Consider the following 20,332-nt stretch of genomic DNA (forward strand, 5'->3'; position numbering starts at 1 on the left):
CACGCAGGGGCGCGAGGCGGTGCGAGGCTCGCGCGCCGCTGGGATTGGCTCGTGGCCGGAGCCGGCCCGCCCCCCCCGCCCCCTGGCCGAGCACGTCCGGGTCAGGCGGGCTGTGAGGGGAAGTGCGCGCGGGACGGGCGGCTGCGGGCGGGTGGCTCGGCGGCAGCTCGGCGGGCAGCCGCGTCGCCATCATGTCGCGGGGGTCTATTGAGATCCCTCTCCGGGACACCGATGAGGCGAGTTGGGGGCTGGGAGGGGGCGGCGCGGTGCGGCCTGGTCCTGGGGCGGGGGAGGAAGGAGGGCGCTCTGGGGTGCGTGCCGGGGCGCGGGCGTTCGTCGCTTCCTCTCGGAGTTTTGTCCTGGGCTTAGGGGGAGTGTCGCTCCCTTCCCTGAGCGGAGCAGGTTGCTAGGGACACCGGCGTATCGTTTTGCGGAAAGAAACCCAAACCTGCCTTCGCCGGTGCCGCTCGGTGAACGGCGCCTGCCCTGTGCTAGCCGTAACCCCCTGTCCCTGCCTGGTGTCTTGCTGGCGAGGGAGAGCCCTTGGAAGAGGCGGGCGGGCTGTCCGGGGCCTTGGGTACCACGCGTCTCTCAGGAAGGGGCAGCCCCTCCTCCCGCTATAGGTGCATCCAGCACAGCCACCCCTCAGGAGGGAAGACCCTGCTAGGAACAGTATCTGATCTTTAGTTTGTGCTTGTTTATGGTGGCGTCCAGCTAAATTCTCTCTTTAGTTTGTTGGACGCTGATTTTCCTGGCTGCACTGATTTGTAAACAGCATGCGTGTCCCTAAATTGGCATATAGGTACAGGTAGGGCAGTTGGTCCACTCTGTAAAGGTCTTGGAATGTGAGTTTAGAAATTAATTTAACTTTATTTAAGGTAGACTGTCACGAACCAAGGTTAAAAGATGTAAGAGAAGTATTTAGAACTTTGCAGGGTTTTATCAAGTTTGAAGTTAAATCATTCCATAGTAGATACTAAACACTATAGCTAAATAGGGTATTGACACATACTGCTTACGGGCTGAAGAATGCTTTTTGTGAACGTATCTATCCATAGTCTAACAAATGTTATGGCTAGGACTACGTGGATCCTGAAGTTTTGAATTAATCACTAAAGGCTGCTATAAAATACAGGCTTTTTTTTGCAGCCCTTTTTTACTTCCATATTTATTTGCTGTGCTGGCAACATCTATTTCTTGTTAATAACTATTTTAGCTTGTAGATGAGGGTTGCCCAAATTTAAAAACCGCATTATCTGTCAAACAGGAGGTACTGTGCAAGACAAACTGAAAATGACAGTAGTAACAGAAATATTTTTGTTGGTACTCTCAAATTTTGAACAGTTAGAACTATAAACCCTTATAAACTGGACTGCTCTAATCCAGTCTTCAGAGAAAGAGTTCCTGCACTGGTAATCAGGGTAGAAGCCTGGGTACTACAACTACACCTCTTACTTGCTGTAAAGTAAATGGTAACGTAGATGACTAATGTTAAAGGCAGCATGACTGAGTAGCAAGTGAACTAACAGACAGCTAAATTCTGTTCCCAAACATCCCACCTTGGGAGTATCTGTTCCTTTTTCCTCATTTTCCATATCAGAAGAGTAGGTCAACTTGGGAAAATCATACTTGCGAAATAATGCTCGCATGGTGAAGCGTTGTTGATGTCATTTGCTCATGATGACTATGGTTGTTAATATTCAGAGATTTAGTCTGTTCTTTATAATGTTTGCCACTTCAATAATCCCTTAATTTTCTTGGGCGTAAAGATGACTTTACAACATTTCAGGGCTCTGAGATAAAACCTAGGTATTGATTATCCAACACCTGATTACTTGGAAGATTTTGACTGTATCCTAGAACTTTGTATTTACCTGTAGGAAAACTTTTTGAAGTTCAACAGTGTGGAGTTACGTTGGTTATTAGCTGAACTTTAAAAATTCTGAGCCTGAAATCTATGGTGAAAGAAGTTGAGTTAGCATCTCTGCTTATTTTCCCTGACTAGTATCCCAAACATTGGGCTGTCTTTTCTCTGATATTTATGAGAGGCCATCACTTTTGTCTTGTTCACAATACAGTACATTATCACTTCCTTTGTCCGTAACCATGTTTAAACACAAATAGTTATTTCTGTTTTGTGCTTTGAAATGTCCAGCTTCCTTTGAGCTCAGTGATAAATAACATCATTAATGCTTTGTGAAAAGAAAATGTGTATTGTTTGGTTCCAGGTTATTGAGCTTGACTTCGATCAGTTACCTGAGGGTGATGAAGTTATAAGTATACTGAAACAGGAACACACTCAACTGCACATATGGATTGCCTTAGCGGTTAGTATATATACAAACTGTATATTTAAATATTATATTTTAAGATAATCAAATAATACTTTCCACTCCCTTACTTTTATGACAGGGATAGCTGAATTCTGAAGAGGGTTATTTGGTCACTGATTATGGGCCAGATATTTCTGATTTAACATATGCATATTACGATTTTAATTTCATCTTTTTTTCATGAAACAATGCTGCTTGAGGCCTGCTTTTGAAGTTGGTTTTTTTTGATCCATACTTGTCCTGGTTTGTGCCTTTGTTTATGCACTTCATAAAAAAGTGCATGGAAAGTATGGTGCAATGTGCAAAAAGTCAAAGTAGTTCAGAGGAAAAACAATTGATTCTTCACTTAGAAATCTCTCTAAGACTTCTGTCTCAGTGTTGGGGTGGTGACAGAAAAATACTTGGACGTATTGGAATGCCTTTGATTCTCCCTACATGTATGTCTGATTTATCCCTACATTCTGGGAAAGACTCTGTGTGACACCTAAAGCATCAACTTGAGATGTTACATACTCCCTGGGTTAGCATCATCTGTTAAACCTGTATGTCTTGTAGCTGGAATACTACAAACAAGGGAAAACAGAAGACTTTGTGAAGCTGTTGGAAGCTGCACGCATAGATGGTAACTTGGACTATAGAGACCATGAGAAAGATCAGATGACATGTCTGGATACTCTGGCAGCGTACTATGTACAGCAGGCTCGGAAGGAGAAGAACAAAGATAACAAGAAGGAGCTCATTACACAGGCTACCTTGCTGTATACTATGGCTGACAAAATTATCATGTATGATCAGGTAAGACCAAAATCTGGGTAAAAATCCATATGCGTAAATTATTTAGTGGTTTTAAAGAAAATACTAAAGGGAAGATAGAAACTGCTCAGGCTTTAAAGTCTGTAAGTGTAGCACATATAAGCAGAACTTATAAGTACCTGAAATGTGTGTGGCTGCCACCAGGAATAATTACCTCTAGCTTGGGACGCTGGATAGAACTATGTCAGTCAACTTGAGGGTTGGGAAGGAAGGATTGGTTGTTGCTCTTTGCTTGATAATATGTGAACTTTAGAAGTAGATGGAAAAGACCCTTTTTGGTTTATTTTTCTTCCTAATGTAAGAGAAATTAATTATAGAAAGCAGTATCGCATAGCGAGTTAATCTTTCTCTTAGTCTAATCTTCGTGTTTTACAACAATAAATGTATTGCAATTTTTTTTCCCTTATCTAGAATCACTTGTTGGGAAGAGCCTGCTTTTGTCTGCTTGAAGGTGATAAGATGGACCAAGCTGATGCACAATTCCACTTTGTGCTCAACCAGTCTCCAAATAATATTCCTGCCCTTCTCGGTATGAATTTATGGGTATTTTTGTAAAAACCTGGTCTCTCCAGTTGAGTTTTGGAATGAATTATGTGCTTAAGAAGAGGATGCATATGCGAGTAGAGAGAAGGAATGTGATCAAGAAGTGTGCGCTTTTGATGAGAAACACATGACAGAAATGATTTTAAACTTGGGAAGTATACATAGGTGGAAGAGCTAGGAAAATGTATAATGCTAGCTAGCATCTTCTGAGAGCTGTGGGCATATATCCAGTCCAACTACTTACATATCCCTGATGATGCCAAGGAAGCCAAGGAAGCTGTATACTCTGTCAGAGGTGAAGATACCAGTAGTGAGGGGTCAGTGGGCTGTAACACTTGTATTTTAATCTGTTTGCTAATTAATCTAGTCTTAGTAAGTGTCTTTCCACTGGACCAGGAAAGAATTTTAAGTTTCTGCCAAAAACCATGAAAATGTAACTTTAATCTTCCCATGTTTGATTTTTGTCGTACGCTTGGCACCATCAAAGGTAATAAGTTGTAGCTGTCTGAATTTTCTGTTAGTTTTTAACTGTAACTTTTGAAAATTAGCACAGCACAGAATAATACTTATGAGCTTCTGATTTATAACTACTTTGTTTATATTTCTGATTTATTTGTAACTGGTATGTTATAACAGGTAAAGCATGCATTTCTTTCAACAAGAAAGATTACAGAGGAGCCCTTGCCTACTACAAGAAAGCATTGCGTACCAATCCAGGTTGCCCAGGTAAGACAGAAAGTATTTGCTAGTGGAAGTATTTGCTGTGCTTGCAAGATAACTCAAGTCTTCCTAATTCAAATATCAAAGGGCTTTTTTGTGATCTGTATCTGTCAAAAAAACCCCAACCCTCATTATAGAGGAGTTCAGGTGTTTGTTGACTTGAAGTGTTCCTTAATTGTTAGAGAAGGGAATTGTGTTTAGGAAAATACTTTTCATTTTTTCTAATTATTACCTTTTAAAGAGCGATTAGTAAATAAGTTGCATGTAAGAGAAGTTAAAATTGTATGGGGAGGGAACTGTTGCAGAACCCATCTCTGAGCTCTTGGAATAAGGGTTAAGAAAATGATTATTAGCTTTAGTAGCATCAATAATGAAACAAAACATGAAAAGTAAAATTCTATCTGTAGCACATGATACTAGTTTTGCTGGTGTTGCATGATTTTCTTACTGCAAAAATCTGGGAAAGCTCTTGATAACACTGTTTAGAGATATTAGTTCAGGGGATTTGCATTAGGATCATAAACACTCTTAAAGTCTCTTGAGAGATGTGATATACTTGGCCATAACCTATCTGAAAAAGAATTTATTATGAAGTTGATGTATGTTCTGTAGTCTGGTTTAGTGTAAGAATCATTGCTGCAGAAGTGGATTAAAAATGCAAGCCTTACTCTTAAACAAACATCTTTCACTCCCCTTTTTCACACAAACTCAGATTTGAAATTGCTGTATGTAAATGTCTCCGTATTCCTAGTTTACAGGCAGTCTGAAAGGGCAATATGATGTGAATTTTCTCTATTAGTTCATCTGTACATGATCATGAAAGTTAGACGATGATAAACAGCATTTTGTTAGTAGTGAATCAGTTGACCATTGGAGGAGAAATGTCTAGCTAACTTCTTTATTTGTCTGTGTTTTCTGAAGGCCTACTAGTCTCAGGTGAACTTACCCTGCCTAAGAAATTTCCAGTCCTTTCATCTGGCAATTTGTTAATGCCTTTATTATTTTTTTAATACATTTCCGTAAAAGTAACTTTTTATTTGTTCAGTATCAGAGTCTTTTGGAAACATAGACCCATGTTCTGGGATGTATGAAGAATTAAAGTCTTACTAATCTGTTGAAGTTAGTTTTGTTGCCAAGCGTGGGAAGCTGCCTTTAAAAACAATAAATCGTTAGATGGCTTTACAGGTGTTAAAGAAATATTAAAAATTTTAATTGGTGTCCAGAATGTAAAAAAGGTCATAAATTTGAAATTTGGGGATTTTGAATCATGTCATCTTGTTCTCTAGCTGAGGTTCGATTAGGAATGGGCCACTGCTTCGTGAAACTGAACAAGTTGGAAAAAGCTCGTTTAGCATTCAGCAGGGCTCTGGAGCTAAATTCAAAATGCGTAGGGGCTTTGGTTGGACTGGCTGTTCTGGAACTCAATAATAAAGAGGTGGGTCTGTCTTCACAAGGATTTGTACTCAGTTTACTTCTTATCTGAAAAAGCAAACTTTTTATCCTTTGAAAGGTAGTCCAGTTTTTAAAAGGTGTAATAACATTTGTGGTTAAATGACTTTAAGTCTATGTCACTACTGAATGATGTTATAGATATGTACTTGTGATGTGAGCAGCACATTCTGAATAACTTATTCTTCTGTTGCTAAAAATCTTTAACTCTGTTGCTTATGGAGGTGGTGAGTAGAGAAAAACAATGCTAGATCAACTATTTTATGTAAAATAATAAAAATCCATGGGGAGATGTGTGAATGCATGTCAAATTGCTTAAAAAACCCAAAAGTGCCGATTTCAAAATCTTATTTAATGAGCGATAGTTATAATATGTATAATAGCCAGCCTTGCTTAGTCATTTCTGACTCTGAAGGGTAACTAAATCAGTTTGTACTTGAGATGCTCTAAAAGTCCTCAAATACTTAGAGACCTCACTTGCAACGGCAGCTTTCTACTAGATCATCAGGAATTTTTGTGGAAAGAGCATCATGCTAACAGGAAAGTCAAGGTAAAAGATGTAGTCTCGGGAGATTATTCCTGAGCTTTAAGGAACATAACCTTTCAAACAAGTGTAAAAGTTGTATTTTAGCTGCCTTGGCATGGATGCCATGTGATAAACCAAAGAGTAGGCAAGAACAAATTTTAACCAGGCTGATGAAACTACAATAAAGTGGTGACCCTACCTCTCTAGATGTTATCACTAGAAAAATACATATGCTCATATAGCTTAATCGGGATTGTAAGATCTGAGGTGGTTAATCCATGCTAAGGAAGTTATTAGTGGAGGATAGGATCTTTAAGTGTTTTTTTAAAAAAAAAAAAAAAAAAGTTACATAATTGTATGTTGCTAACATTTAGTGTTAGGCCATCTGTAGAACACGTAGCTCCCTAGAAAGATCTTTTGTTAGCACAGAATGTCTGAAAAGTACTTGGTTTCCTATGTCACAGGAAAAAAAAATAGTTTTGAAGATGTTGTAAGATACAGCTGTTGAGATGGTGCTGATACCTTTCAATGTTTCATGTAGGCGGATTCCATCAAGAATGGTGTTCAACTCCTCTCTAGGGCTTACACAATTGATCCCAGTAATCCAATGGTGTTGAATCACTTGGCTAATCATTTCTTCTTCAAGAAGGTAAGAGGTCTGTGGAATTTTACAGTTAAATACTTGATAACTTCTGAACAAGGACTCTAGTTTTAGATTCAGTCTCATTTCATCAGGCTAAGTGGTGCCTAATATGGAACTGTTAATCTAGGTGGACAAGTGTAAAGGTTTTGACTTAAATTTTGTGTAAACTTTTTTCAAGAAAAGAAAAGGTATGCTTACTTCTTAAGTCAAGGTCACCTTTGTGTCCTGAAGGATTTTTGGTTTGTGGTTTTTTGTGTTGTTTTTTGTTTGTTTGTTTTTTCTCTTCCATGCTTTAAAATACGAAATAGAGAAAAGAACAGTAACCAGTAAAATTAAATCTGTTATTAATTTAGTCAGTGCTATGGCTAAAGCTTACTTGTATTTTCCAGCTATCCTTGTTTAAATAATAAATCACTGCACCGTAAATAAAATGAAGACTTTCAAATTTCATTTAAGTTCCTTTTTTTCAGGACTATGGTAAAGTACAACACCTGGCTCTTCATGCTTTCCATAATACAGAAGTCGAAGCAATGCAGGCAGAGAGTTGTTATCAGCTGGCTAGGTCTTTTCATGTACAGGTAGGACAATTTTCAAATTGAGATTACACTTAAAAATCTGTTTTATAAAAGTTCATATAAAGCTTACCTGTGAAAACACTACCTGTTCTTTGATTACTTCTTTTTCATTAGGAAGATTATGATCAAGCTTTCCAGTATTATTACCAGGCCACTCAGTTTGCCTCATCTTCCTTTGTACTTCCATTTTTTGGATTGGGTCAAATGTACATTTATCGAGGGGACAAAGAGAATGCGTCACAATGCTTTGAAAAAGTTTTGAAAGCCTATCCTAACAATTACGAGACTATGAAAATCCTTGGATCTCTTTATGCGGCTTCAGAAGACCAGGAGAAACGGGATATTGCAAAGGTGAGTTTTGCTTCTGCCAGCATCATGCTTTTACATGCATGAGTAGAACTTAAAAATCAGACTTGAAATCAGACTGTACCTTAAGTTGCATAAAACTCAGGGTTACTTGGCTGTAGGTATAGAATATTTAATATTGGCTATCATGAGAGATCCTCTGAACTGTGGAGAGTCACAGCTTCTCAACAGAACTGAGACTCCTATGGGGCTCTGGCTAAAGCAAGTGCAGGAATTTAGAGGAGCCCCAGCCTCACGTTTATATTTGGTACTATGAAAAGGGCAGAATTCCTCCCATATATGCTATAATTCTCTGAAGATGGTAAGTTAGCTAATGTTTTCCTGAAGACAGCAAATTAGCTAGTGAGTTTCATAAAACACTTGTCTTAGCTTCTCTGGAAGGATTTTTAAATGAAAGTGTGTTTTAATGTAATGTTGGGTAACTAAATACAAAAAATGTTAGACATTTTTCTTGCTTCTCATGTTGGTGTAATAGTTTCTGCTTCTCTAAGACTTTAAGCAGGTGTTATGTTCTACAGAAAAATACAGTAATGAAAGAAGGAAACTAATGCAATTTTTTTGTGACAAAATTGTGCAGATGTTTAAGATGTTTTCTTTTGCAGTGCGGTTTATCTTTCTGGTGTTAAGGTTAATACCTTCACTCTTTCTTTTGATTGTATGTATATTTTTTTAAACAGTTTGTGTGTCTCCAAAGAGGTATAATTATTTTTTGCTGTTTTTCAGGGACATCTAAAGAAAGTCACAGAACAATATCCTGATGATGTAGAGGCATGGATTGAGCTAGCCCAAATTCTAGAACAGACTGATATACAGGTATTATCAATACACACCTGGCGAATTATGTGCGTGCCTCTCATAAGAGCACATAGAGCTCATTCTCTTATTTCTTTCACCACTTTCTCTTCCTTTGTAAAGGGTGCACTGTCAGCCTATGGTACAGCCACACGCATTCTGCAAGAGAAAGTACAGGCTGATGTCCCACCAGAGATTTTGAATAATGTGGGTGCTCTGCACTTCAGGCTGGGAAACCTAGGAGAAGCAAAGGTATGTAATTGCTCAAAGTTTGAACTGAGTTTCTTGATCACCCAGAAGTTTTCCTTTAAGAATATTCTGGAGTGCTTTATTCCTTTTTTTCTTTTTATACTTTAGAAATATTTTTTGGCATCACTGGATCGTGCAAAAGCAGAAGCTGAACATGATGAGCATTATTACAACGCTATCTCTGTAACAACGTCCTATAACCTTGCCAGACTATATGAGGCGATGTGTGAATTTCATGAAGCGGAAAAACTGTATAAAAACATTTTAAGAGAACATCCTAATTACGTTGATTGTAAGAAACATTTGGTATTTCAGTTTCACAGTCCTCCTTATAATACCAAAAATCTTCCCGTTTACAGTGTCTTCTGGTCTCCTTATATCTGTCTTTGCTTCTTTTCAGAGTAGTTTTGGGGCTTACCTACATGCTATTTCCCTACCTTTTTTTTTTTAAGGCCTGCATCATCCTTATAGTCTAATATCCAACTTTAAGCCTTCTAATTATTGGTAAATCATACTGTACTCCAAAAATCTAGCAAAATTAGCTTATCTAGACTTGCATGCCTTTGCTTTCTTGCACCCCACCCCTAACAAAGCCTTAGTACCTCAGCCCTCGGGTGCAATCAAGGCCATCCACTTGATACACCCAGGCTTTGCAACTCTGCCTGTCTGGGTGGAAATAGAGACCCTTTGGGAGAATCATTTTATCTTGGACCTTGGCCTTCCTCCCGGGAAGAAGAGCTGTTCAGGGTGTTAGCACAGCTTCTATGGCACATCCTGGTTTTTTTCCTTACTCTGCTTTTCCTCTTGCCCTCAAGTAGCTGACCTGTGATATTTGCTGCAAAGGCAAGGTGGTAGCCCTTGCTCAGCAAGCTGCAGCACACAGCATGCCCCAGCCTAACCTACAGCCTTTTCCCTGTTTGTTTTCTGTTGTCGCCTGCTAACTGATACTCTTCCTAAAGACTGTGGAGATGGGAGAGCTGTTTAAAGGGAAGGGAGAGAGTTATGTAACTGATGCATCCTTCTTTCTTTGGGGTTTCTCAATTGTCCTTAACTTACGAAACTAATGAGAAACATTCACATTACGTTAACTGTTAGAAATCTGCAATTTCTGTATCACCATTGTGGATGGACATTCCTCTTCACGTGGTGTGTCTCATTTTGAATAGGGTATGAAAGGTGTCTCAATGTTTGCTGTCCTTGGCAGACCAAGAAAAGGTTGCTTTTGAAATTCATGCATGGCCAATATTTTCTTTGTTTGAGATAACTTTAACCTGTTTCCTGAATTTTTTTTTTTTTTTTAATTTTTTTTTTTCCATTTTTATTTTTAGGCTACTTGCGCTTGGGAGCTATGGCTAGGGATAAAGGAAATTTTTATGAGGCTTCTGATTGGTTTAAAGAAGCACTTCAGATAAATCAGGTTTGTAACCCTTTAAGTGTTTAAAGTTAAAACACTTGAAATACTACCTTAAAATTTTGTTTTCCTTTTGTTGCGTTTTTACTTTGTTCACATAAACTAGGGGAAGAAGAAAAAACTACTGTAATCTGCTGTCTGTGTGTTTTGTTGTTCTTTTTTTAAATATGGAATTCTATTTAAGAAAAATAGCATTTTATACTTGAAAAAGTAACTTTGCAAGGGAAAACGATGCTTTTGCAAGTTACAGTGAATTTTTATTTAGGACCATCCGGATGCTTGGTCTCTGATTGGCAATCTTCATTTGGCTAAACAAGAATGGGGTCCAGGACAGAAGAAATTTGAAAGGATATTGAAACAGCCCTCCACACAAAATGACACTTACTCCATGCTGGCTCTTGGCAACGTCTGGTTACAGACGCTACATCAACCTACAAGAGACAGAGAAAAGGTAATGGGCGCCTGTCTGCCCTGTGTGTGGTTTTATTTATTTAACTTTTGTACGTTCTTAGCTTCTCAGAGCCTTTCCTTGATGCCTATTTGGCATCTTATAGTCTGTAAAACTTCTGGGTAGATCTTTTAATACCCCATTATAGAAATGAGTGCTCAATTGAGGTACTTCATTCTGCAGGAGAAGCGTCATCAAGACCGTGCATTAGCGATCTACAAGCAAGTACTCAGAAATGATTCAAAGAATTTGTATGCTGCTAATGGCATAGGTGAATATTAGACTCTAATTTTCCTTCAGAGGTGATGATATTCTTACGTTTCATGCTTTAGTATAGAATTGGTTTTGTAGGGCCTGAATGCTATGTAGTGGAGCACGGGATAGAATAGCTTTCATGTGCAACTATGTCACTTAGTTTTTAATGGGGAACTTCATTCAGGCAATATTTTGTTTTCTTTGGTAAGAGTACATAGTACACGAACCTGGAAGCTTACGCTGTAAATATTATTCTCCCCTTAGGAGCTGTCTTGGCACATAAAGGATATTTCCGTGAAGCTCGTGATGTTTTTGCCCAAGTGAGAGAGGCAACAGCAGATATCAGTGATGTGTGGCTGAATTTGGCACATATCTACGTAGAACAGAAACAGTACATCAGTGCTGTGCAGATGGTAACATCTCTAAATTGAACTACATAATATGTTGGGTTAGATGACTTCTGGGTGTTTCTCTGTTGTCATAGCAGCTGCGAAAGTTTCTGAATAATATTTTAACAAGTTAGGTCTATTTCTAGCATGCTGTTAGCTGTCAAGTCTAGATTTAAAACCAAACTGCCAAAGGTGGGTAAGGGGTAACAAAGCAACTACCATTTGTACACTTTTTTTTTTTGTTAGCAGAGTTAAAACGTAATTGGGTTAGAATTTTGGTCTCAGAATTAATTTTTAGTGAGAGAGGTTTTAGTCAGCGTACTTAACTGTATGTGATTTACATTCAGATGTTACTGAAGTAAGTAAATGCAATTTGTTGCTGGGATTTTTTTAATAGCAACAGTTCCTTTTTTTTTTTTTTTTTTTTGCAAATGATTGCATAAGTAATAATCGGAGCTGTCTGTGCCATGATTTCTTTCACCAAAGTTAATATCACAAGGTAATTCATGTTGGAAGAAATTGGTTGAGGTCATGTGGTTCAACCTGCTCAAGCAAGCTAACTTTCAAATATCAACCTATTCTACCTGAATTCCATCAATTAGTTGATCAAAAGCATACAAGTAAGCTAAAAAAAAAAACGTGTGCTGAACAGGACAGAAGCTAAGAACAAAATCCTTTCATTGAAAGTGGGTCCACATTGAGGTTCAGAAATACTTAAAGCAATCTTGAAGCTTTTTGTGATGGTCATAAGGAAGAGATACGGGGCCTTTCTTGTCTGATCAAGACCTCAGTAGTCCCTATCCTCCAGTGAACTAGTGTTAAAAAGCTTTAGTAACACAATCAGATTCATTCTGTTGTGTTTGAATTACAGTGGGAAACTGGGTATCGTTTTCACCTTTTGATTTGTCAGAAAAATGTTGTACTCATTTGCTAATATATTTAATTAAAGCTGTTAGTAGAAATGTGTTTATTTACTGAGGTGTTTTATTGTTCCCTGGGTTGTGCTATGCAGTCAGTACAAGCCGCAGTCTGAGATACATGATATTGGACTCAAAGGGAGATGAATTGAATTGAGTAGTTTAGCTTACTATAGCCACAACAATTATTCTAGTGAGTTCTCTACCATAAAGCATACAAATCCGAGGCAGATATAAGCTAAATACAAAAACTTTGACTCTAAAGATGAGTGAAAATTGGGCACTCACAACAGTGTGATCCAAGAGTAGTGACTTCAAGCATTATAGTTAGGGCAGTTCCTGTATTTGAGCTGGAAATAAAAATGACTTTGTATTTCTTACTATTTGGAGGTTTAGAAAGAGCGAATGATTCCTTGAGAAAAGAGTATGTTAAACAGAAGGTGCTTGTTACTGAAAAGGATACAAGTTTCTCAACTGAAGCTTTGATTCTAGACCCACAAAACCTATAGTAACAAGTCTTCCTTTACACTTCAGAACAACTAGATAGCCCTTGGCATGCCAAGTTATTCAGCTAGGTGGACAAAGCAAATATGTTGCTGAGTTATCTGAAAGGTGTGGATTTTTCTTAATTAATTGCATCAGATATATGGAATTACTACATTAAATATGTTTCAATTCGTAAAATACCTTGTATGAATAAAGAAAATAGATTTCACACCATACAGCAGAGAATAATTGAGTGCACTTCAAATAAGTCATATTTGTTGGACTTACTTTGCAAGTACCACCTATTGTAACTATTCTATTGTATTTTAAGACCTAGAGAGCCTCCTGGACTGCTGTCAGTTTCCAGGAAAATTGGGTACTTGCTACAGAACAGCAGAAAGACTTTTCTGATCAGTGAAAAGGAGGCATCTGTGTAGCATGGCACACTTTAAAAAACAAAAGGCATATTAGCAGTAATGCTTTTTAGGAATAGAAACATTTGCTGGAGTTAGGTTAAATAAGTAACGATTGTCACCTCTTATTTTGATTTTTTTTTCCCCCCCCCCCCCCCCCCCCCCCCCATTTCAGTATGAAAACTGCCTCAGAAAGTTCTATAAGCATCAAAATACTGAAGTATTACTATATTTGGCCCGGGCGCTCTTCAAATGTGGGAAATTACAGGAATGCAAACAAACTTTGTTAAAGGTACGAATATAAAACATTATATATCACAGAGTGAAATTACTGTGAGTTGATGCATGTTTGTGTCTCTAAATTCAGTAGTCTTGGATTGAAATAATGGTGCTTACTCTCTGTATGTCACTTCAGTATACCCCTGTATCACATTGTAGCACATCTTCACAACATGCTTTTTATTTACAGGCCAGGCACGTAGCGCCAAGTGATACAGTCCTTATGTTTAATGTGGCTTTAGTGCTACAAAGACTAGCTACCTCTGTCCTGAAAGATGAAAAAAGCAATCTAAAGGAGGTTCTTAATGCTGTGAAAGAACTGGAGCTAGCCCACAGGTAAAGATGGTTTGTTTCTAATCATTATAATCTATTTTGTTGTTCCCTTGTGGTAAATTTGCAGTATAGGTCACAAATCTGGTTAGACAAGCAATCATCTCCTGTGAAGCACTGTATGTAGTTCTAGAGTTTGTAGTAGGAAAACAGAGATTGAGCCTGACAAAACAATGTATTCAAACTTGCTTGAGAGCTAGTTTTGTTTGGCCAGGTGGCCAATATGTTTCCCAAAGGGTTTTGTATTACTATGATGAAGATGCGCTTCTTCCTGGAAAAGCACAGTTGGAAAAAGAGTTGAAAATTATTCCACCTACTTAATACTTTTTTTGATGATTTCTTTCAAAACAGCCTATAAGGCTCAAAAGCAAATCTATTTATATTATATAAGCCTAGTTAATGACTGGTGGTTCTTGAAAACTAATTTTGCCCTCCTATTGGCAAATAAAGCCTAAGTATTTTCATGTCTGAAGAACAGAAGGAGTTTCAGTGTGTTTGGGATCTTTTAGTTCTCTTTTTAAAAGAAAAAAAAATCTGGGCAGAAAACAGTGTGATTAATCTGATCCAGCTGTAACCATCTTTTTCAACCACTTATTCTGCTCCTAGATATTGCTGGTGTATCTGGTGCTTGCTTTATGCGTTCCTGGCTCTGCTGTTATGTTGAGGATAGATGTTGCCTTTCAGTAATTTTGGCAACTAAAGCAAGCCTTTCATACAAGCAAGCACTTCACAATTCTAGTGCTTTACATAATGCAAACTAAACATTCAGACACAAATTCTAACTTAAATTCCATTAGAATTCCATTGTTGTTACTGTTTTGAGGAAGTTGCTTGAAAGCCTTTATTTTTCAGATGTCTATCACTTTGGAAAATATTTTCCATAATCTAAAACTTCAGCAAGGAATTATTTTCTTCATATGCACAAGAACTTGAGTTCAGTCTAGCACAAAAGCACTTCATTTAAAATGTGTCTAATGGAATATGGGAAGAAACTGGCAAACTTGAAAGTCAGGAAGTTGTTTTCTTTAAATTCATTGAAGAAACTGTTTTCAAGACACTGATCATCACAGCTTAGCCATCTACTTGAAGGTTTGTTGTATTCATGAGGGCCTGTCAACTAGGTTTAAGGAGGGTGTTCTGGAAGGACTTTTAAAAAATAAGTGTTCCTTCTTTTTCTTATGCTGGATTCAAGCAATTAAGCTGTGACATATAAGGAATAAATCTGCTGGCATCAGCAATGTACTTATTGCTAGAAGCAGTAAATGAAATCTTAGAACTCTCTTTAGAATCTTTCAGGGGTTTTGTTCTGCTCTAGAGTGGTTTTAGAATGTTTTAAATTTGGAGAACTCTGAATGTACGTTTATACTGTTGTATTAAAAGGGGCTGCACACAGAGAAAATTGGTGAGATTTACTCATCTGTTGAGTTTGATAAGATTGTAATTCAGGATTAAATGCTTTGGTTTAAGGCAAAATTACAATAAATATATAACTAATGCCATATTTGCTTAGTTTTGTTGTTTTTTCCTCCAGGTACTTTAGTTACTTGAGTAAAGTAGGTGATAAGATGAGATTTGACTTGGCACTTGCTGCTACAGAAGCCAGGTAAAAAACCAACCAACCAAAACCACAAACAAATCCTTCACTAGAGACCAAGTGGAATATTTTTGTCTTGTTTTTCTTACTAAAACTGGGTTCCAGAATTTAAACTGACAATGTCTTACAACAGTAGAAATACAAGTGAAGGATTACTCCCTGCTACTGTTTCATTCTTTTCCTGTCTTTGCTTTCTAACACTTTTGTGCAGTCTAAAACTCAACGTGTGGTGTCTGCTATTAACTGGAGCCTGCAAAGCTTTATCTGTTTTCATGGCAAATTTTCCATCACTGAGAGTGAAGTGACATTTATTTAAACATCTATAGCTCTCACTGTTTCGACTTTAAACACAATAATCTAACAATAAGTTTGCTTTCATGGAGATTTTTTGAGGTAGTTCATGGGTGAATAGCACTGGTCAGTTATTAAATCATGAAAAACTTGTTTTGCAGAGTCTAGTCTGCTTTAACTTTTGCTCATGGTAATGAGCTTATACACAAGCCTATTGAAATCGTTTCCTGTAAGCTTATTTCTTGGGTTTTCACTCAGTATGCCCTGTGTTCCATTTGTTGTATATTCTTCTAAGATTTTCATAGCTGTATACAAATAACACCTGTTGGCCATCATGTGCTGTACATCTTAAATAAAGCACTTTGTACAGAGAAGAAAATTTTAATCTTAATATTAAAAGAGATGTCACTATAACATGAGCTAAGGGGGTATTGAAAGCGCCTAGCTTACTTGTGCTTTAGTTTACTCAAAAGTCTGTACTACTCTTCTATTTTGCTATTTCAAGTAGATCTGTTTTCTTTGTCGGTGATATGAACATAGTGTGATGCGTGCCCTTCATAAAACTGTTTCTTCTCGTAGTATGTGTCTGCCACCTTCCTTTACTTGAAAACATTGCATGTTACAGGCAATGCTCTGACTTACTGAGTCAAGCCCAGTACCACGTGGCTCGGGCACGCAAGCAGGATGAAGAAGAGAGGGAGCTGCGTGCAAAGCAAGAGCAAGAAAAGGAGCTGCTTCGCCAAAAACTACTTAAAGAACAGGTTTCATTCTGTATACTACTTTTTTTTTAAAACGCATACTTCATTTTTGAAAAGTATGCTTGTCAACAGTATATATACTCTTGTTGCTCTGTGGTGGTACCTGGTGGTACTGATAAGATGTCTGGTAGCTATTTTTTGTAGTTATGGTAAGTGCTAGCAGAAAATGTTATAGTGAATAGGTGATACTCACTCTTTCTTCCCCATAGCCTCAGAAATAAACTTTTATTTCTATAATGAAATAAAATTGGTGCCCCAGAAGGTCTGCCGTGAAATTTCTGTACTGACAGGCTGGATGAGGAAGCAGTTGGTGCAACAGTTCTTTCAGACTTTTCCCTACTCTAGCATAGGCTTGTAGAAAACATTTTTGGTTTTTTGCCATGTGGACCTTCTGCTGTGACATAGACTGTTAAAAATCAGTTTTTCAGTTTCTTGTCAGCAAATAATTTAGACGCCTGCAATTATAATCACCACAAATTCAATAGTTAGTTTTCTCTCTGTTTCAGGAAGAGAAGCGCCTAAGAGAAAAAGAAGAACAGAAGAAACTTCTAGAACAAAGAGCTCAATATGTGGAGAAAACCAAGAATATTCTGATGTTCACTGGTGAAGTAGAAGGATCAAAGGAGAAGAAACGTGGTGGTGGCGGAGGCAGGGTAGAACAAATTTTTTTTTTTTAATGTCCTTCATTATCCCCTTTTGATGTATGGTCTCTTGCAGTAGCAAGCTTTTAATTTCAAGCTTCTAGGCTCCACTAAGTGAAATTGCACAGTTTTAGTACTAAAATGTAAAAATTGGAAGTAAATACTTAAAAGTTCCAAGCATGGTGGCATCACCAAAATCTGTTCAATTGCTAAAACAACAGAAGGAGATTATTTTATTATGTGCAAAATTGGAATCAGTTTCAAAATTGTATCTATCTAGAGATTATGGGAAAGTTGGCAGAAGAAGGTCTGTATTTTCCTATCTTCAAAAATGTTTTGAGATGATAGTTTCTATTTTGACTTATTTTGTGGTACCTTTTTAACTGGAAGGTGAATAATAGGCTATATTGTGGGGCTTTTATGTATTATAGCGATCCAAAAAAGGAGCAGGGGAATTTGATGAGTTTGTCAACGATGACAGTGATGAAGATCTGCCCGTGTCTAGAAAGAAAAAGAAGAGGAAGGGCAGTGGTAGTGAACAAGATGGGGAAGAAGAGGAGGGTGAGAGAAAGAAGAAGAAGAGGAGGAGGTAACTGATACTTTAATGTTAGACTTCCCTGAGAAATAGTATGGCTTTTAAGTATATTCTCATCCAGTCTTTCATAACGGTTTAAAAAATGAACCGTTGTCAAGAGGTCACATGCTTCATTTTTATTTTACATGCACCTTATAAGAAACAGCCACTCTGCAAAAGAAGTGAGTAACACTTGATAAACCAGACATTTCTTGAGACTGGTATTTTTTGAATGTGTTTTTTTGCAATGTTATGCTTTACATCATATAAAATATGTTTCTGTTTAAGACCCCAGAAGGCGGATGAGGGGAGTGACGATGAAGAACATGAAAACGGTCCAAGACCTAAAAAGCGACGTCCACCTAAAGCAGAGAAGAAGAAGGCTGTAAGTTAAACCCTGAATAACTGCATCACTTTCTAAATATGTGTTTGGAGTTCAGCATTGCTCTGGTCAAGAGAGATTTATTAATGTTGAAAATTACAACAAAACTTCTTGCAGCAAACTGCCTTTGAGCGAGCTTTCGTCCCCCTCCCCTGTTGCTATTGCTGCTTCAAGGATGAAAAGGATATTTCTGAAGCCATCTAGAATTAAGTGATAGTAAATGGAACATTTTTTAAAAGCATGTCTGGTTTTCTGAATATGTTTCTGTGTTTGGGCTCCATGCATTAACCAACCACATGAACAAGCAACCCTTTGTTTTTCCTCTATACAGCCCAAACCAGAACGTCTGCCTCCTTCAATGAAAGGAAAGATCAAATCAAAAGCCATCATTTCATCAAGTGATGATTCTTCTGATGAGGATAAACTCAAAATTGCTGATGACGGGTAAGAATTGTAATTAACTTTGTATGTACTAAAGTTTCAATGCATGCTTTCAAGAGAAACTGCAGTGTTAATAATAATGAGATAATGCAAAGATAATGAGACACCTTTCATTGTACTCACATCACTGTCTGTTGCATATTAATTCCACTTGTTCTCATTCTGATAATGCTAGCATTACTCAAATCCTGGTGTTTCATTTTATTTTTAAGCTAAGGATAGCATCATTTAATACGGTGGGTTTTTTTCTTCTCTTCCCTACAGACACGCTAGGAATAGCAACAGTGATTCAGATGATGGGGAACAGCAGCACAGTAAACGCATTGTTTCGGATAGCGATTCTGACAACAGAAACAAATCTGGTAGCGAGGCAGGTAGTCCGAGGAGGTCCAGTGTCCACCCATCTGAGGAAGATTCTGACAGTGACAGGCCGGCTAGGAAAAGGAGGCGGTCAGATTCAGAGCAGTCTGACAATGAGTCTGTACAGTCGGGGAGAAGTCGTTCTGGTGGGTCAGAAAATGAATCTCGCCCAGCTTCTCGCAGCGCTGACTCAGACAGAGATTCTGAGAGAGGATCTGACAACGAGGGTTCTGGCAGAGGATCTGGTAATGAATCTGAACCAGAAGGATCGAATGATGAGGGGTCTGAAGGTGGTTCAGATGACAGTGATTAGATCTAAGTTACAGACCATCTTTTTAAAATGTTCATGTAAATATATTTCAGTTATAGGGAAAATTCAATTTTTATATTTTAAAACTGTGATTTAAAAAAAACCCAACCTTAATGTTTTAGTAGACTGCTGTGAGACCTTTCTGTGATTCTTTCTATTAGCAACTAATGGATGTTTCTCTAGGTTGGCTTATGGTGTATTTTGAAATTGAAACTGCTGTAGATGAAGAACAGTACTGTACTATAATCGGCACACCGAGGATGGAATGCATGTAAAAACTATGGAACATAAAATCTTGGTTTAGGTGGTTCCAGTGTGGCTAAAACTGTGTGTTCTGTGCTTATACATGCATAGGTGGATCTTAAAATCTTACCAAATGGAATAAAGAGCTGTGGATATTTATCTTTTTCCTCATTCTTCTGAATAAAAGGTCAGTAGGGAGGTTTTTCTTACTTTCTATTAAAGAATACATTTCTCATGATGCAACTCCTTATGTTTCCAAGAGTTTGTTCTTTTGCTTCTGTTTGTTAAATGAGGTGAAAAGATGCAGAGATTAAAGAAATTTTATAAAGTAACAGTGCAGATGTAGGTGAAATACTTAAATTGGCAGGTAAAAAAAGAAATTGAGAACTACGTATTACTTGAGAAGGGTAAAGCTGCCAGTGTCACAATAAACTTCCTGTTTATTTCCTTGGAGTGATTTGCCTCTTAAAAGGTATAAACAGAAACCCTGAAAATGTTAAATTTGACAAAAGAATCTGTTTTGAGGATGTAGTCTTTAGGATTATTTTAGCTTAAGTATGTGGCTTTTGGAATTAAGTTTGTTCATATAATGTGTTCAGGAACAACAATGAAAAATTGCTGTGTTTTAGACTAAAGTGAATCTGATTTCTCCGTGCAGTTTTGGAAAAAAAAAAGGTTATATTTTGCACCAGTCCCCCAAAATTGTTTTTAAACTTTTTTTCATTGGTCATTAAGTCCGATGTTAAGCATTTGCTAAGAGAAGATTATGTAGATCTGGTTAGTGTATTACTGTGGTTTTTG

At 37.7% G+C, this 20,332-nt stretch overlaps 1 protein-coding gene across 2 annotated transcripts; it reads left to right on the top strand.

Annotated features, from left to right (window-relative positions):
• The first annotated feature begins 91 nt into the window (after positions 1-91).
• On the top strand, positions 92-19,774 carry CTR9 (CTR9 homolog, Paf1/RNA polymerase II complex component). Of its 2 annotated transcripts, XM_074884906.1 has the most exons (25): positions 92-236; positions 2,229-2,327; positions 2,889-3,128; positions 3,558-3,675; positions 4,326-4,415; positions 5,696-5,844; positions 6,926-7,033; positions 7,498-7,605; positions 7,717-7,953; positions 8,692-8,781; positions 8,884-9,012; positions 9,118-9,301; positions 10,338-10,426; positions 10,686-10,871; positions 11,052-11,139; positions 11,388-11,536; positions 13,504-13,620; positions 13,798-13,943; positions 15,469-15,540; positions 16,448-16,583; positions 17,087-17,233; positions 17,653-17,810; positions 18,084-18,180; positions 18,509-18,621; positions 18,883-19,774. In XM_074884906.1, the coding sequence occupies exons 1-25, from the start codon at positions 192-194 to the stop codon at positions 19,289-19,291; spliced, it is 3,504 nt and encodes a 1,167-aa protein (XP_074741007.1). In that variant the 5' UTR covers positions 92-191; the 3' UTR covers positions 19,292-19,774. The 2 variants fall into 2 exon arrangements, with proteins under 2 accessions (XP_074741007.1, XP_074741008.1); XM_074884907.1 differs by lacking the exons at positions 92-236; positions 2,229-2,327; positions 2,889-3,128; positions 5,696-5,844 and having other exon boundaries at positions 3,562-3,675.
• The last annotated feature ends 558 nt before the right edge of the window (positions 19,775-20,332 follow it).

This window comes from Strix uralensis, chromosome 15 (assembly GCF_047716275.1).
Source record: "Strix uralensis isolate ZFMK-TIS-50842 chromosome 15, bStrUra1, whole genome shotgun sequence".
Taxonomy (NCBI): domain Eukaryota; kingdom Metazoa; phylum Chordata; class Aves; order Strigiformes; family Strigidae; genus Strix; species Strix uralensis.

Bases quoted from the DNA above. Each gene is read 5' to 3' on its own strand.
- CTR9 (XM_074884906.1), top strand. From the start codon at position 192: ATGTCGCGGGGGTCTATTGAGATCCCTCTCCGGGACACCGATGAG. The intron at 13,621-13,797 runs GTACGAATATAA...TTTTATTTACAG, and splicing joins GCAAACAAACTTTGTTAAAG to GCCAGGCACGTAGCGCCAAG. The intron at 18,622-18,882 runs GTAAGAATTGTA...TCTTCCCTACAG, and splicing joins CTCAAAATTGCTGATGACGG to ACACGCTAGGAATAGCAACA.